We start from the raw sequence: 18,878 nt of genomic DNA, 5'->3' as shown, positions 1-18,878 counted from the left end.
ATTTTAAAAATCATTTTCTAACTAGTATTTTACCCGTGCGATGCACGGTCTACATATTCATACGAATTTGTAATGCATCATAGTAGTATTATAAATTTTTTTGTAAGTGTATATAAAAAGAAAATATATTATTGTGAGATAACAATCTACTTCCTCCGTCCCAATAATGAAGACAATATTCATTTGGGCACAGAGATTTAGAAAAGATAGTTTATGTGATAAAGTGTTGTGGCCACCCTCATTAATAGTATTTGATTAGTTTAAGTTTAGATGATAAAGTGTTGTGGCTTACCCCTAATGATACTCTTTATTATTGCGACAACCACGTCTTCATTATTGGAACGGAGGTAGTATCTTTTTATAAAAGTAATGAATTCATTATTAACTTTAATACTATATTTAAGAATAAATAAAAATTTTCTCCTTCCAAATTCAAACCAAGTGCTGTAGTTTTCTGTAAACTTAATACAATTAAGAATAATCTTCCATTCTTATTTTATCTAAAGATTTTGATTACACAATTTTAGATTTATATATACAAAATAAAACGAAGTAAACTATTGACGTAGGTAGATGTTATTATTTTATTTTCACAAATTATGGGATTAATTTTGTAGGCCCAACTCGTGAATTTAAATATTGGTGATTTTGTTTTCAAGACCTAATTGCTTTTCTTATGTGTCATCTAAAAGTTCTATAGTTGTTGTAGTATATTCGAATATATTAATATATGGTGATATTGTTGGAACAAAAAAAAAAAAAAACATGTGTAGCTACTTTTCTTTTTAAATATGGATTATAATTAAAAGAATGTATATAGAATACAAAAATATATCATACAAAACCAATATCAAAGTTGATCCAACCTTCTCACAAAAATACAAAAATTGTCATTTTTTCTAAATCCTATTTTCTTACAGGCAACCATCCTATTATTAAACTTTATAAATTCTCTACACTCATCTCTCGTCTCACATTCTCTATCTCTAAATATTTGGATCCATGGATTATTTTATAATTGAATTATTTATTTAACTCATGAATTATTTGTTTCATTTTAAATTAGAATTTCATACCTTTCTATTAATAAAAAATTAAGTCTTAAAATCTTATGGTACTATTCATGCACCATCCTTATTTATTTCAAGTTTTTCAAATTGTTTTTTTTTCAAATTAGATGTTTTTTATATTTATACGAATCAAAATTATTTATATATTTATTTTTATTGTTGTAAGTAAGTGAAGATGAATCATTAGTTTATAAGTTTCAAATTTTTCTTCTTATGCAAAAGTGATATTTATCTACTGGATAACTAAATGAATTTTAATTTACATTACTACTTTCCCAAAAATTTATTAAAATTATGTGCATGTATCTTTATTAATAAAATTGAACTTGTATGGTTTACTTGCATTCATAATCCATAATTTAAAACAATATTCTCGTTGTATGTTTTCAATTTTACCTATATTTTTTCTAAATTACAAATTAACTCATGAAACATTCAATTTTATTTGATGTTTGTAATTTATATCATTGTTACATTTATCATATTTGAACCATATCTATAATAAATAAAATTAGCTATAATAGATAGAAAAAAAAATCTATCAATTATGTATAATATTTTTCTCTTGAGAGGAAATATGTATAATACTCAATAACTTATATTATGTGTTCTAGAAATCAATAACCCATTTATAACATGATAGTTTTGAAACCTTAACTGGATTAAATAACCTGAAACTAAACGTCCTAGTTGTTATTGTATGAAAAAGTTCAGGTATTATTAAATTAGCCTAAAAATTGATCCAACTTTCAAGCAATAGATAAAAATAATTATAAAAAAAAAAAAGCTATACTATAAAAGAGGATAATAAAAAAACAATATAAAATGTAGTGTACAACTTTTTTGTTTTTGATATTATGTAGTGTACAACTTAAGGAGCCCTAATTTTATTTCTTAGGTGCGCCGCTTATATCTTCTCTGATTCACTATATTATCTTCTAATTAAAATGAGCTATAATAGATGGAAAAAAAAAGTATATATAACTCGCCGCTTAATTATATCAGTATAATTAAACTTTTTTCAGGGTATATAAAATGTATTGTTCGGATTCACTATATTGTTTTCTGCAATTATAATTCTCTGAAAAACTCTATAATGGATTCAGCGCCGCTTATATATGTTCTTTATTTGCAGTACAACTTTTTTTGTTTTGATTATGCAGTACAATGTTTTTGAAAGGCAAAATGGAGTACAATCCTAATTTTAATTGTAAAGCAGCGCCGACTCTCATCTTCTCTATATTTCTTAATTGAATAAATAAACCCCTCTCCCTAAAAATCATTTCCTAATTGTCATCATATATTGTCAATCTACTTGGTGGATATGGAACGACTAAGTGAGGTGAGAGTTGGCACAATAGAATTGGAGCTTATTAGTGGTTTTAATTGTAATTTCGTATATTAAATATAAAATTAAAAATACATGCACAAGGACTGAAAGACAACATAGACAATAGTTTCAAAAACTCTATGAAGAAAACACTTGGGATTGACAATTAAGAAAGCATCATTTAGAGTGGTGGAAAACCCTGTGAATTTGTATAGTTTGAAACTTATGGATTCATCTAAATTGAGATGATTAAAGCTAGTTTAACGTGGGTTTTTATCAAATTTCACCTTATTTAATAGTAATATTTTAATGTAAACAAAAAAATCACCTCATCGCCGATATTGTTTTGTAATATTTTTTTACATATAATTGCAATAATTTAAAGATTGTATTGCGATGAACTCAAATTTGAGATCTTTGACCATAGGCGTTAACAATTTTATAATTAATATTTTTAGTGAAGAATATAAGATGTGATGTGACATTGTAGAGCTAACTGAAATAAGGTTTTCGCCTCCTAAGATCGATCGATCCTTGCATTCAAATAAGAGAGCTCAATATTCTCTTTCTCGATTGGGTTGGGTTAAGCATTGCTCCTTGGGCAAGGGCATAGGAAGCACAAGTCAAAAAAGCAACATTCGCCGCAGGAGATCAAATAAATTTGTAGTATTATGTAGGGGCGGATCCAGGATTTGTCAAGAAGGGGGCTGAATTTGAAGGCATTGCATGGGGGTTCGGGAGCGATGGCCCCCGAGCCAAATTTTTTTGAACAGTTCATACAGTTTTTTTTTTTGTGTGTCGAAATAAAATTTTAATGGAGCCAGGATTAAAAATCAGTAACATAATACAATAAATAGTTGTACTTTTCTATTGATCCAATAATAGGTACATTGAAAGTACATAAAGAGCTGCATCTATGCATTTTTTTAGAAAATCATCTATATTCTATAAAAATAAATTAATTTTCATTATTATGTTGAAGATTTTTTATTTTTTTAGAGGCTGAAGTGGCCTATGAGCTGGATTGTGTAGATATTAAGTTAAATATATACAATATATAGGATAAATATTTGGGTCTGCACTGGGCTGAAGCCTAGTACAGCCCTTGAATAGATCCGCCCCTGGTATTATGCTACCAACTTTTATTCAAATGAATTTCTAGACCAATGCATCCCTAGTCGAATTTGAAGTGACAACCTTCTTCCCTATTCGGCTATTCGATAAATAAGGGAATGCTGCAAATAAAGCTATTTCGAGTTGATCCCGGACAACTTGCTTAAGGATGTTAATGGATGGATTTTATTCGGATCGGAACCATGAAAATTATTCTGGTTTCAGATCTAGAACCACCCGTTAGTTATTGAATCTGGAATGTACCGGGACCATTGAATGACAAAATTAAATGGTCCGAATAGGTTAATTACCCATGGGTCAAATAATACCCATACCCAAAAAGCCCAAAAATAATTATGTTGCCACCCCACCCCCCACCAGGCCAACCCCCGTCCCCCCAGACAATTTTTTTTTAAATTTTTTTAACTTTAAAATATTATTTTTCACAAATCTGGTATTTTCGCCACCCCACCCTCCCCTCCCCAACCGTCAAGACAATTTTTTTTTTAATTTTTTTTCACAAATCTGGTATTATCGCTACCATATCCCCCAAGACAATTTTTTTTTTCTTTGCAATTTTTAATTTTTTTCATTTTTTTTAAATTGACCTCGGGGGTGGGGGTGGGTTGGTGATGAAAAAACCAAATTTGTGGAAAGTGCAATGCAATTTTTGTGTAATTTAATGCATTTTTACGTGTAAAATTATGCATTTTTGTAAATAATAATAATAATAAAAAAATAAATGTTAACGAGTTGGGTCGGTCCAGACCTGAAACAAGCGGGTCAGATCGGGTCTGGACCGATTAGATTTTGGATTTGAGTGGGTCGAGTCTAGAACAAGAATCGCAACCGTTACTTTATATCTTATCGGGTAATCAACGGTTCCAAATCGATCTGAATAAAACCCGCGCATCGACATGCCTAGGTCACTCACTAGAAAGCCCAATAGCCGAAAACTGTAATACACACGTTGTCTTGTGTCTACAATGTCACATGCCATTATATTCTTCACCCAAAATACCAATTTAAAAATTGTATTTGTGAAAAATAAGTCTATATTTTGAGCTGAGAATATTTATTATTATTATTATTATTATTATTATTAAATGACTAGTAATTTTACACAAACTTATATTAGACCGAGTGATAAACATAGAGCTACATGAGCCCAATCCAATACCCAAAATAGCCCATCTCAATTTTATCATTAAATACATTAGAATAGCTTACTCGAAATTTTGTATCTAAAAAATTACACAAATGAAATTTACCTCCCCTAATTGGAATTTAAGATATGATTGAATTTGCATCGATGCATTAAAAAAAATTGATTTTAAGGTAAAAAAAAATGGATACATAGGACGAATCCGAAGTGCCAAAATTATTAATGAATAACATGAATCTCTAGACGAATTCAGAAGTACTTGAATGTAAAGTTAAAAAAATATTTTTAACCCCAGTTTTAGAAATTACTCCTAGTTTACTCTATTTTTGACAATCATACTTTTCTTGTCAATAAAAATCAGCCAGTATACGGGCTCTGTTTTGTACTACTAACACTGTACCACCAATATTACTATATACGTATGTATCAACTATCAAGTACCATCATAAGTGTTTATTGAATAATATTGGGAGATGTTTATATGAGAATTTTTTTATCTAAAATAAAAATAAAAAATCATTCTCACTCATTTGATTATGAAAATCTATGTTGAATGCAACATATTAATGAATAAATTCAATAACTCGAATCATGCAATTATTTAAATTATTATTATTTTTTAAAAAGGTGATGTAGCTCAATTGGCAAAGCATTCAAATTAAGACTTAGCTGACTATCATCAATTATTTTAAAATAAATCTTTTAATTATTGTTCTTTTTTACATTTCATAAATTTAATATTACTGGTTGAGGTTTATTTACAGGTTGGGGGTCTGCCTAACCCATCATCCATCGGGTGCTTGTTTATTAGGAAAAAAAAAGAAAAAAAATATGAATGAATGCATAAAAATTCATATTTGGGCTTGATTTCAAAATCTCGACACATTTATGATCCATTCGACTTCCCAGACAAAAAAACACCACCATTAAAAAATACAGCTCCCACTAAAACTGACAATACACGATCTACAATGACTTGAACTTCGTATATACATGAAATTCGACAACTATGGTTGCCACTTCAGTTGGCTTTCAACCATTGATATTAGATGATTGCAAATATTTGTACAACAATAAATGTTGATTGGTGATTTCGTGTGACATACAACAAAATACTCATAAATTTTTACCTAAATTCTTTATATCAGTTCATTATAATCACCCATCAAATTATTCAATGCTACAAAAAGATGTAACGTGTGGATTGCACGGAAGGAAATGATAGTATAGTACGTATATATAAGAGAGAGAGAGAAGAGCATATTTATGGGATAATGGGTGTTTTCTTATTGTTGACGTGGTACAAAATTTTAGAGAAAAAAAATTGGAACTACTCCAACTTGGACTATATAATTCATTGATAAATTGTATACTAAGATTTATCCCATAGTGTTAGTGGTGTTGTTGCAATCCCTCCGTCCATTAATTTAAGGCCTACTTGCCTTTTTAATCCGTCCACCAATTTAAGGCCTATCTATTTTTAGTAAGTATTTATTCATATTTTAATCACAAAAGTACACTTTCTTCACTCAATTTATGCCTTTTTGCTTTGACTTTAATAAAACGTGGGTCTCTTTCTCCACTCAACTAATAAAATTACATTTTTTTCTTAAAATTCATGTTTCTTTTCGTAGGCCTTGAATTAGTTGACGGATGGAGAGCGTGCATTGGTATGGCATATGGAATCAACAATCCCTCTCGCAGGTGGTCCTAAAATCAAAGAGATGATGGACTTTACGTAAATAAGATTGAGTGTAGTGTGTACCAAAATAGGGATACATGCCTGCTTTTTCCCCATGAATCAAAATCCAAGGACATGGGCTTTAGGACTCATTAATTTACGGAAAGGGATGTATGATTGTATATTTAGACAAGAATACATAATTAATGTACGTATACGTACGAGTAGTGCGTATCTAAACCGAAAATATGAATGCGTAGCGTAGTGAGATCTGAGTCCAACAGAGTGAGACAAAGCTTGCTAACTTTATACATACCACTCAGCTACAGTAATCAAGTACTACAATCAAAAACCGTTGTCATCTCGGATCCATCAACGCAGGTTTTTTCTGTTTATCCTAGGAACAACTTTCCAATCAAGTACTAACAACCAACTTAACCTCTCTCTCTCTCTCCCACATTCATATTACAACAGAGTAAAAAACGTGGACATATTTATTGCCACAACAACATAGTCTACAACGAATCCAAAAGAAATAAATGAAAAAAAAAAAAAAAAAAGTCACAAACTCCTTTGAGTGGAATAAAAGTTACCGGAATGGTAAGGTGATTTAAAGAGTTGATATTCTTGGTGATGTGAGGAGGCAGCATTGTGCATATTAACCGAATGCAAGAGCGGGGGTTGATCGAGGCCGATGTTGTTGGTCTGAAAGTGGTGTGAGTCGGGGTCCGGGTGCCTCATCACGATGCCCTCCATCGAACTGGATGATTCGCCTTCGTTCAAGCTCCAGGAGTTGGATGACAGAAGAGAGTGAGCACTCAGCAGGTCCGGAGCCATTGAAGAGTTGTTATGCACGCCTACACATGTATTAAATATCAAGAATATTCGATTCATCAAGTAAAAACAAAAATCAAACTCCAGAATTACTCACATTGATCGAGAATGCGAGGAGTGGAGCGGTGGATGGGATCCATGTGCAGAAGGAGGTCCTCATTTAGCTTGGGAGGCCTAAGGAGGGCGTGCCTCGACATGCTGTTTTCCCACGACGACACGGGAAGTCCGTTCAACAGAACGTTCTGCTGTTGCTGCTGCTGCTGCTGTCTTTGATCTGTTCAAAAATGGAATTGAAGTGGAGTTATATATATAGACATATTAATATGTGGATCGAAGATGAGCAAATTAATTAAGAGAATACCAGTGTACAATGCAGGAGATGAGGTGAGCTGGATTGACTCCGGCTGCACCCTCCGGCGCCTGGCATTGTGGTCGGAGAGGCGGCGCCTGCAGCTCCTCTTCTTGTCATCGAACTCCGAGAGGTCATGGAATCTTGCAAGAATTAAAAGAAATTAATAGTGAGAGTGAGAAGAGAGTAGTAAAGAATGGAATAGAAATGTGTATGAAGACCTGCTGCATTGCTGGCAAAAGCGGCGCTCCATGCCGGCGACGATGACCTTGGGGCTCTTGGAATGGGTCTCGCAGATCCTATGGCGGCGGTGGTAGTCCTTGGCGAGCTTGAGGTCGAGGTTGCAGCCCTCGACCTGGCAGCAGGGGTTCTGCATATTGTGGTAGGAGGCGCGGGACCGCTTGGTGGGGGTGGAAGATACGGAAACGGGAATGGAAGAGGGGGCAGGGGAGGGGGAGGGGGAGGCGAAGGGGTGGCGGCCGAGGCTGAGGTCGGGGTCGTGGTAGAAGTCGGTGGGCATGGAGAAGGGGTGGAGGGGCTTGGAGGAGAAGAGGGCGAGATTCTCCCACTCCAGACCGGCAGAGTCGCCCTCCATTAGAGGTGCTCCAACATGGAGGAGGAGGGAGGGGGCTTAAATATGGAAGGTAGGTGGCAGAATGCAAGTGTTCCCCACTAGGAAAACAGGCTACATAGCTTGCTAGAGAGTCCCACAACAATGGACGCCATTCACTCTCCCCTACCATGTGCGGTCGACGCCATTCTTTCCATTTACGCTCAGACCAAACACGCTCTCTACCGCCACTCGCACTAGGATAAAATAAATCATTCTAAATTAACAAACGTCTTTTGTGTTACTATTATTATTACTGCGACCCACCGCTTTATTCTACCCAAAATCATATACTAAAAGCTAAATCTATTCATAGGAATTAAATTGTGGATGTCGTAACAATTCTTTTTTATTTATCTAAATACACTTTTGTTTTTTTATTTACGCCATCGTATGATAGTCGCGAAAAGTGTGTAACTGTGTATCTAATATGATAACTATATATATTTTTTCACAATTACATATTTTTTTCGCAAACGTGTGCGATTTTGGATGCGGCGTACGAAGGTAGCAGAGGCGTGAAGGTCGAAGCAGCTATGGCGCTAGAGAATCAGAGTGGGGGGGGGAGAGGAGAGACGAAGAATCAAGAGAGAGGAGAGAGGGCAGGAGGAGACAACGAATTTTACAACACGAATTTTAAAAAAATGTAAAAAAATACATCAATTTATTGATTCCAATAATTTTAACATGGATTTTATTTCGAGCTAAATTAAAACTGACTTGGCACGCCAGAATACTAATGTGGATAAATCGGACGTTTATAAAAAGGGATATGGTACCTAAATACACTAACTTTGGACCAATTTTTAATTTTAGCACAAACTTTAAAAATTGCCAAAAAAAAAAACACCAATTTATTAATTATAGTAATTTTAACACGAATTCGAATTATCGGATTATATTAAATTGTAAGACATTTATTTTGATTCGTCTTGAATTGTACCTATGAAAGTAAAGTGGCATGAATAAATAGCAACTAAAGACAACTACAGAAATTGATGCATTATTTAACAATTCGAGTCATGCTAAATGTCTTACCGACTTATTTTCATAGATATAATTCAAGACGAATCAAAATAATTATCTTACTATTAAATATAATTCAAATCCCTATTAAAATTACAATAATCAGTAAATTAATGTATATTTTAACACTTTTAAAAATAAAATTTGTATTAAAAAATAAAATAAATATATTTATGCGGCAATAGCAGTTAGTTTTGAGTTTTGATATGCAATGGGAGTGGAATAATAAGTGGCGATTAAAAGGGTTGTTGGAGGGGCATTAAAGCAGCGTTGTGGCTTTTTTGGTGTCGCCTGTCAACAGCTATTGAGCCCCAATGAATAAGAAGGCGATGATTCGACTGCTTCTATGTAGGGTAGGGCTGAATTCACTGCCCTTAATTACTACAAACAAACCACTTCCGCTTCTTCTTACAAGACATATGCCTTTCCTTGCATTCAAATTATTCTGTATTTTACATCACCCCAATTATTGACATTGTGACTGACTTTCTGTAAAATCATTTCTTTCTCCAGAGTCAAATAAGCTTGCTACGATCGATCATGTTAGTCCACTCATGACGTGATTATGCGTCTCAATATTAAGCTCACAATATATTCAACATCTTCATTTTACTATAAAATAAAAATTGAAAAAACCCCGAGTTTATCTCTAGAAAGAACGACACAAATTTTAATCAAAATTGATAAAAATTATTTGATGATGGAATCATGTACAAAAATAATGTTTAAAGGTTATAATTGTAAAATTGATGAATGGTGCTATTTGGATAAAATTTGTCCGGACAAAAAAAAAGGTTAAATACTTTAAAAAATTGATTTATTAAAAAAAATAGTTCAAATTTAAAAAGAATTTAGTTACTTTTATTTTTTTATCCACATCGTAATTTTTTAACAATTTTTTTATTTTTAATTATTTTTTTGTAGTTTTGGTACTTTAAAAATAATAAAAATTAAAAAGGTTATTAAAAATTTAAAAAAGAATTACAATGTGACTAAAACAATAAAACTAACTAAATTATTTTTTATTTTTAACCAAAAAATTTAAATAAATTTATCTTTTAAGTATTTAACCATATTTTTTCCAAATAGCATTATTGAATTGATAATTAGATCATGTACAAAAATAGAAAATAAGTAAATTGGGGTAAATTTTTTGAGAACATCTAAAAAGTAAATTGGGGCAAACTTTTTTGAGGACTGAGCAATTTATAAAACGCATCAAAAATCAAAATAAGACTAAAGTTCGTGAATATATTAACACTTGACGCTAATATATATCATTAATAAAAAGAACAAGAAAGGTTGACTGTGAATTACTGAACTTTCATCAATTTTTTTTATTTTACATACAAATTTTAATAGTATTATTTAGCGTGATATTTATTGAAATATTAATTTAATACGATTTTACTACCAATTACGATTTCTGCCATGAAAATTTTATGAAAATTCAATCCACACCAAACATTAAAATTTGCTCATAGTTTATTTTTTTCCATGAATTTTAATTTATGACACTAATAGCAAGAATGTAATTTCATTCATTGAACAAAATGGAGCATAATGTAATTTCATTAATTGTCGTAACACCTTATATAAAAATCACGAACACAATATAAATATTTGTAATATACATTTGTTATAATTAAAAATTATGAGTATTCATTATAGAAAATAAATTTATTATATCTCTAATATATTTAAAATGAATATTCCCTTTGTGCACCAAAAGTTGTCACAAGTTTTAATAAAACGGATGATGATTTTTATGTAGTGGATAAAGGGTCCCACCATAATATAAAATGAGTGGTTGTGATTGAATTAATTGTATTTTTTTTATTGTAATTAAGTGATATTTGTAAACACAAAAGATAAAGAAAAAACGCGGAATCATGTTCTAAAAATGAAAATGTCATACTTTTAATTGACACAGAAAACGACAAAGCTGTCATACCTTTTATCGACGGAAGGAGTAACATTTATCAGTAATATTTTGAAAAGAACCGATAAACATCGACAAATTTATAATTATAACTTATAGATTATTTAATCATAATATAACGTAACAAATTAAATGACCAACAAAATATTACTATTTGTTTATAGGGCTAATAGCCCCTAAATACATAAACTTTCATCAAATTCTGGAATCGCACACCACCTTTAAAATCTGCACGACAATACATAATCTTTTGTGCGCTTTCTGATTTTTTCCACGATAGCTTAAATCCCCCAAACGTGAAATCAACGTGGACATCGGAATAGACACGTGGATTTGTCAGACGGCGAATTAAAACAACGTCGTCCATACTTAAGAAAAACGACGTTGTTTTATGTAAATTAAACATGTAATTTCTCTAATTTCTTCCAAAAGCTGTAATTTTACCCTCTTTTATCTAAAATTCCTAGCGTTCTTCTCATTCTTGTGCGACAGAGGCACCAACGATGTGAATTTTTGGCAGGTTCGAAAGGGAGGTGTTATTCGGTAGAGTCTCGAGATGTTATTCCAACTCCCTTCACTACGCGTGCGGAAATCTCGTCTTCTATGTACCAAAAATGAGAAAAAAATTAGGGATTGTTCCAAAGAAGAAGAATGTGGGGATGTTTCAACCGTTTGAGAAGAAAATAGGAAGATTAGGGATTGTGGGAAGGGGGGGGGATAGTTGACTATAGATGTTTAATTTACGTAAAATGACGTCGTTTTCCTTAAGCAGGGATGATGTCATTTTAATTCATCGTCCGAAAAGTCCATGTGTCTATTATGATCTCCACGACGATTTCACGTTTGGAGATTTAAGCTGTCGTGGGAAAAATCAAAAAGCACACAAAAGTTATGTATTGCCACGCAAATTTTAAAAACGGTGTGCAATTCTAGAATTTGATAAAAGTTTATGTATTTATGGACAATTAGCTTTATTTATACCATTATAAAACTGTTACTACATATAACTATATAAAAGATCACACATACACATATATATATACACACACAACCATTTTTATTTTTACTTGATGTATAATTATTAGCATATAAATTATTAATATATTATAAATAGTACTCCTCCGTCCCGTTAATAACGTATCGAAAAATTGGGGCATGCAAGCTAAAGAATGATTGTTTATGGTATAAAGTGGTGGTACCCTACTTGTTTAATGAAGAGAGAAAAAAAATTAAAAATACTTTAATCAAAAAGTGGAAGGGACCGCCTAAAAAAAATGAAAGGAACCCACATGTTCTTTTTAGTATAATTAGAGCCATAATTTATTTCTTTACGTGAATTGAGATTCTACAAATGAGATAATAATAAAATAAAAAAATGAAACATTATTAATGAGACAGCGGGTGTAGGAGTATATTATTGCATAATAATCAATTACAAATTTATTGGACAATATTAATGGAAAATTCACTGGACAATTGTGAGTGTCTTTGAGAGAGAAACTGATATTGTTGTAATTTTTCCTAGTATTTGACTTTTATTTATGTAATATATATGTGGTGGTAATGCTCGATTACGTTCAACACGGTCGAATCTTTGTTTTGGGGGAAGATTGCAACGAAGAGTAAGTTCGTTTAATTATGTTACAAATTAAAATTTATGAGAAAAAACAAAGTATAAACAAAGTTCATGATTTTAGAAGCAATTAATCCAAACAAAATGAGGATTAATTCGTACATATATTGGACATGTTAAATCTAGGAGCCCTAAATCATGGAGCATCTCGCTTTGGGAAAGATATTAATGCTTATGGTTGGTAGATAGTCGATAATGATAGATGGGAACCGTTCGAAACTATGAACTCCAATTTAATCACAAATTATGTTGACATTGACAAAAAGTAAGGGAAGTAGTGCAAAATAATAACTAAGGTGGCGCAAGAAAATCAGACGTTAGTTATGTTAAGACACCATCATAGCAATAATCTACATTAGGTTATTATAGCCAATTATTTCTTACTTTTAATCCTCCACTAGCCTCCTAAACCATTTGACAAAACTACCCCGGCCCCTCCATTTTGCTACAAAGTTAATGCAAATAATTTATTAAGTATATATTCGGATACTTGGTACATTTATCCTAACTAGATTTGAGTAGTATATATTCAATTAAAATTTATTAATCTATAATTAAAGTTTATTATCATGATTAGAACGAATGTATCGTGTATTGAAATTTATCATAGTGTTTTTAGCCTATGTTTGATTGGGTATTTTTTGAGTTTGAAAAGAGATTCAATTAGTTAAATTCATTAGTTGTTGTTTTGTTTGGGTAATGAGTTAACCATTACCCTTACTTGAGGGTAATCCAATCATCCAATTTGTCACCCCTTAAAATAGAGGGAAAACAAAAGAAATGAAATCTCTTACCAGTGATTCATTTCCATTGTTAAACCAAACACTAAATAAAAGTAGTAATAGTTATTGACTTATTGTTATCATTCCACTTCTTTATTTGATTCCATTCCTCTACTTGAACCAAACGAGCACTTAGTAAAATTAGATAAATACCCTGATCATCATTACTTAGTATCTGTGTATTTAGAAGGTACTAATTAAGCCTATTCTATAGAGCAAGTTCAACATCTTATAAGAAGTTTTAAGGGCTTATAGGAGTTTAATATTTTAAAAAATTATAAATTGTCAAAGTATTTAAAAAATTAAGAGCTTATAAACTAATAATGATGAAATTGCAATTTTATTTAAAGAAAAAACGAAAAACCCTTGAAAGCACAACGAGCAAACTAAGGGCCAAACCTCATTAAAACATCAGCAAGAAAACCCGTAAGGAAAAATTTCGCCGAGGAAAAATAGTACTTGTTAAAAACGCCAAAAGAAGCGAGAAAAATAAGAGCTTATAAACTAAAGAGAGCTTATTTCAGAATTGTATATGTTAAAAATAATAAATCATAGTAAAATTATTTTTACAAAATGATTACTCCCTCCGTCCACGAAATAAAGGCCTACTTGCCTTTTTGGGATGTCCACAAAAACAAGGCCTACTTTCTACTTTCTATTTTTGGAAAGTTTTTATTCATATTTAATTAGTGGGTCCCTTTCTCCACTATACTTTTTCTCCACTCAACTAATAAACAATACATTAATTGGTGGGTCCCTTTCTCCACTCAACTAATAAACAATACATTTTGTGGGTCCCCTTCTCCACTCAACTAATAAAAATACACTTTTTCTTAAAACCCGTGTTTTTTTACCTAGGCCTTGATTTCGTGGACGGAGGGAGTATTATTTATAACATTATGAAAACGAAAGTTGATGAGGTCCCAACTTAGTTTTTAGAAGCTTATAAAATTAAAATTTAATTATATATTTTGCCAAACACTTTTCAAAAACTTATAAACTCCCAAATAACTTTTAAATTATTTAAATAAACTTATAAATTCATCCGAACACCCCCTTAATAATACTTACTTATATGTCAATGAGGTCTAACTCAAGTGGCAAAGTTGGGACACTCATCAAAGTTGGGACCACAATGCACGACCACAACTCAAGAGTCCCAAAGCTTCTCTACGCCTGCAGAGAACGACGTCTCTGCCGTGGAGCATCCACAAAGACCCGACTCCGAGAACCCCAACCCCGAGCTCACCCGGAGGTTGTGAAAAGGTTCATGGAACGTCCCAAACAACGTGACACCCCCAAGCATCAACCGCCCAAAGATGGTGGAAAACTCAAGCGAAACAAAAGAGCCGGTAGCGACCAACCCACCAAGAGCCACCAAGTGTTTGACGAAAAACCCAAGCCAGAAAACATGGCCAAGCCTGCCTCTAAACGCGAAGAGCCCGCCATCTCTCCCATTAAATGCGACGGGTGTGGCTGTGAGAGGTCATATCACGGTTCACCGCCTCATAAATGGCGTCAATTCCATGCAACCAACATCCCTCTTGCCGAGCAGGATTTGCCATAATATCCGCAGCTGCATTTCCCTCCCTGTAAATATGTGAAACACGGAACGACATCTCATGCAAGCGGGCTAAAGTATCTTTCCAATAATTTATGAACCTCCAGGGTACCTCCAAAGAGCAACGATGAAGCAGATCCACGACGTAGGACGAATCCGCTTCTAGCCAAAGCTTATGCCATCCTTGACTATGGGAGATTGCAATAGCGGTGATAGCAGCAAGTAACTCCGCTTCGAAAGCAAACCTGTCTTAGTGTGAAAGCAGCCGCGAACCGTGGCCGTATGATCCCGAAAAACCCCACCAGCTGCGATTAAATCCGGTGATCCGAAAGCCGAGCCATCTGTATTTACTTTCTAAATATCAACAATTATTAATAATTACTTACATCGTATCAATTACTCCCTCCGTCCTCTAATTCAAGACCTAAGATGCAAGACACGTGTTTTATGAAAAAATGTATTTTTATTAGATGGGTGAAAAAAGGGACCCACAAAATATATTGTTTATTGGTTGAGTGGAGAAAGGGACCCACAAAGTGTATTGTTTATTAGTTGAGTGGAGAAAAAATGTATTATTTATTGGGACCCACCAATTAAAATATGAATAAAAACTTATTAAAAATAGATAGACTTTGAGTTGGTGGACGGACCAAAAAGAAAAGAATGCCTTGAATTAGTGGACGGAAGGAGTACTAAGTATCAACAATTATTTCATTATACATAGTACAATACTTGTACAAGGGCATACAAATGAGAAAAATACCAAATGTTTTTAGTGGCACTTGATTTCGAGACATCATATCTCCAAATTTTGGACCTACTATACATTATACATACAGAATAATTCGTATAATCGTATGTGTACAGCAAAGCCCCTTCCCCCTACCTATATAAAGGAATAAAGGATTGGATCTCCAAATTCCGCTTTCTTCTTTTAATTGACTCTAAATTCAAACATCATAATCAAATTATAATTTTTTTCTATTATATATAAATTAGTGTTAAAATACATAAATTTTCATTATTTTTAGAATTTCTTGTGAATTTAAATCCAATCAAATCAAATATGACCTGATATCAAAATTTTAATATTTGGCATGACTCTCGGATAGTTAAAACAATGTAGCATTGCAAGAGGGAGAAAGTGGTGTCGTTTTACATCTTAAAAATAAAATACAATTTAAAACTAAAATACTATGGCTTGAAACTGAAATTGCAACTTCAAACTAAAATTGTTGTAGCTTCAATAAAATCCTACGGCTCATCCATGCAGTAGAGTGAGAATATTTGTAGTTCGTCGGTGTTATGAAATTCTCAATTGTGAGTTGTCAGAAGATGTCTGCAACAAATTTGATAATCAGCCTTTAAAATTTTGAATATGACGCCATTCCTTTAAGGGTGGAAATTCATTTGTCTTTACAATTCTGTCACTAGCCAAATGTTAAATTCATACCACATACTCTCTTCATCCCATAAGAAAGTATCACGTTTTTCATTTTCGTCCGACCCATAAGAAAGTATCATTTCTATTTTGGGATATGATCTCACTTTCTCTTTTTAACCACAAGCACTTATTTGTACATAACCTCATAATCAATTCAATCACAATTATTTTCACTCACCACATTATCTACTAATCTGATCTTAAAACTTGTGTCATCTCATATATGACTCTCTTACGGGACCGAGAATTTTGGTGTTATATCATATTCGATTTGATCAAAATTTAAATTTGAAATGTAATATGACAGTAATTTTATAGTGTATGAAGAAAACAAAATTTTATTATAATATTTAGATTTACAACCAATTAACTATATAAACAGCCCCTGAAAAAAAAAAAAAAAAACTCTACAAAATAAGATATATTTATTTAAAAAAAAATTCTAAAGAAATAGATTTTTTTAAAAACCTTACTAACTTCTTATTCCCCCAAAAGCACTTTTGTCTCTTCGTCCCCAAAATTAGTGGATAGAATTTAGGCTTTAGTTTTACTTTTTATTTACGATAATTTAAATTCATTTTATTGAAGACAATTTTTCCCTTCATCCTAAGTGATTGGTTCTTATATATGTTTCATGAGTATTTTTATATTATTTGCATATATAAGTATACAGGCAACAATATGATATGTCATGTGCGCTATATGGAATAAATGCAAAGTAACTTTTTTTGTAATAATAAAGGCTAATTGTCTATAAATATAAAAATTATATTTCAATTTTGGTTTTAGTCAAAAAAAAAAAAAAGAACTATCAAAAATACATATTTTTTTTTTGGAATTTGATTCGACTCCAAAAGTTCATTTACCAATAATGTCTTAATTCTGATGGGCAATCCAAAAGTATCATTGAAAAACTTTTGATGTTATCTCTCTAATGATACTCATATTGTTGGATTTTGGTTATCAGAAATAATCGAAAAAAAAATAGAGTTCCATGATATCAACTTTCATGCCATTTTTCACCATTTTTGTTTACCAAAACCAAACAATATAAGTATCATTAGACAGATAGTGCCACAAATTTTCTAGTGGTACATTTGAATTGCACATCGAATTCAGACAATCAAGTTATTAGCCAGCGAACTTTCGGCCCGTGATAAATTCTAAAAAAATTAAAATTAATATAGTTTTTTTATAAAAAAAAATTAGATTTGATTACAAATCAAAAGTTGGGTATAATTCGTGTATTTACGAACAATTAACCCTAATAATTAATAGAAAATATATATTATATATGACAAACATGCTTGCAACATGTGGTATCATATGAAATCCAGAAGATAATCTTAATCTCTTAAAATATTTATACTTCTAATCAAACAATGATTTTTAATATTAAAAATCAGGGATACTTTTGATATCTTATTTGAGAAAATTAACATCATAAATAAATACGCTGAGCAAACAAATAATTTTTGGAATTATCTCGTCGTATAATTGAAACTCATTAACGTTGATGATTTTTTTTTTGACTTGAAAAGAATTAAATGATGATTTTTTTTTTTAATCTCTGATAAAGTATTAAGGTTTTATTAGTAGCCCTAATTAATTAATTTACACAAACGAGAAACGATCCTTAAATAAGTACCTTCACTCGACAATTAGAAATTCCATGTGATAATGGACCCGTTAATTATGTCATTTTACTCAATTAAGTTAGTTTACATGCTGGCTCATTTTTTTTTTTTTTGAGGGGAAAGCAAAGAAATATATTAGCTTTGATCCCGATGAATCAAGTCGAGAAGCCAGGACGGGAAATCCGACTCCCAAATCTTTACATCAGAACACGAAATAGCGAAATTCGCTAAAGAATGAGCTACACTATTAGCTTATCTACGAACGTGACAAAAATCCACCACACAAGCCTCCTTAGCACTAGAAAAAACGGAATAGAGATCTTCGCAAAGAGAATCCGAACTCACTTGATCCTCTTTGATCACATGAACTGCAAGCAAAGAATCCGAGAAAACCATGATCGGTCTCAACTCCCGCTGTAGGCAATGGCCGATACCGATAAGAATAGCTTGAAGTTCCCCCATTAACGTGGTGGTTGTACATCCAATTCTCTGCGCCACAGCTAAAACCGGTTCTCCTCTCCAGTTTCGGACAACCAACCCCACACCAGCTGCACTTCCTCCAAACCGGTTCTCCTCTCCAGTTTACATGCTGGCTCATTAATCCTCATTTATCTGAGGTAATTATCTATGAATCAACAGAAATTAATTAATGGCGTCCACTATTTGGAACACACTACTTTATACTAGTAAATTAGGGTTAA

At 32.2% G+C, this 18,878-nt stretch overlaps 1 protein-coding gene across 1 annotated transcript; it reads right to left on the bottom strand.

Annotated features, from left to right (window-relative positions):
- Positions 1–6,645: 6,645 nt before the first annotated feature.
- On the bottom strand, positions 6,646–8,356 carry LOC130988313 (squamosa promoter-binding-like protein 3). The gene is made up of 4 exons (XM_057912131.1): positions 7,764–8,356; positions 7,555–7,685; positions 7,291–7,467; positions 6,646–7,216 (listed from the first exon to the last, which is right to left on the bottom strand). Exons 1-4 carry the CDS (start codon positions 8,135–8,137, stop codon positions 6,921–6,923), a joined length of 978 nt encoding a protein of 325 aa, XP_057768114.1. The 5' UTR covers positions 8,138–8,356; the 3' UTR covers positions 6,646–6,920.
- Positions 8,357–18,878: the final 10,522 nt, after the last annotated feature.

This window comes from Salvia miltiorrhiza, chromosome 1, assembly GCF_028751815.1.
Source record: "Salvia miltiorrhiza cultivar Shanhuang (shh) chromosome 1, IMPLAD_Smil_shh, whole genome shotgun sequence".
NCBI classification, from domain to species: Eukaryota; Viridiplantae; Streptophyta; class Magnoliopsida; order Lamiales; family Lamiaceae; genus Salvia; species Salvia miltiorrhiza.
This window is presented reverse-complemented; position numbering and strand designations above follow the sequence as displayed.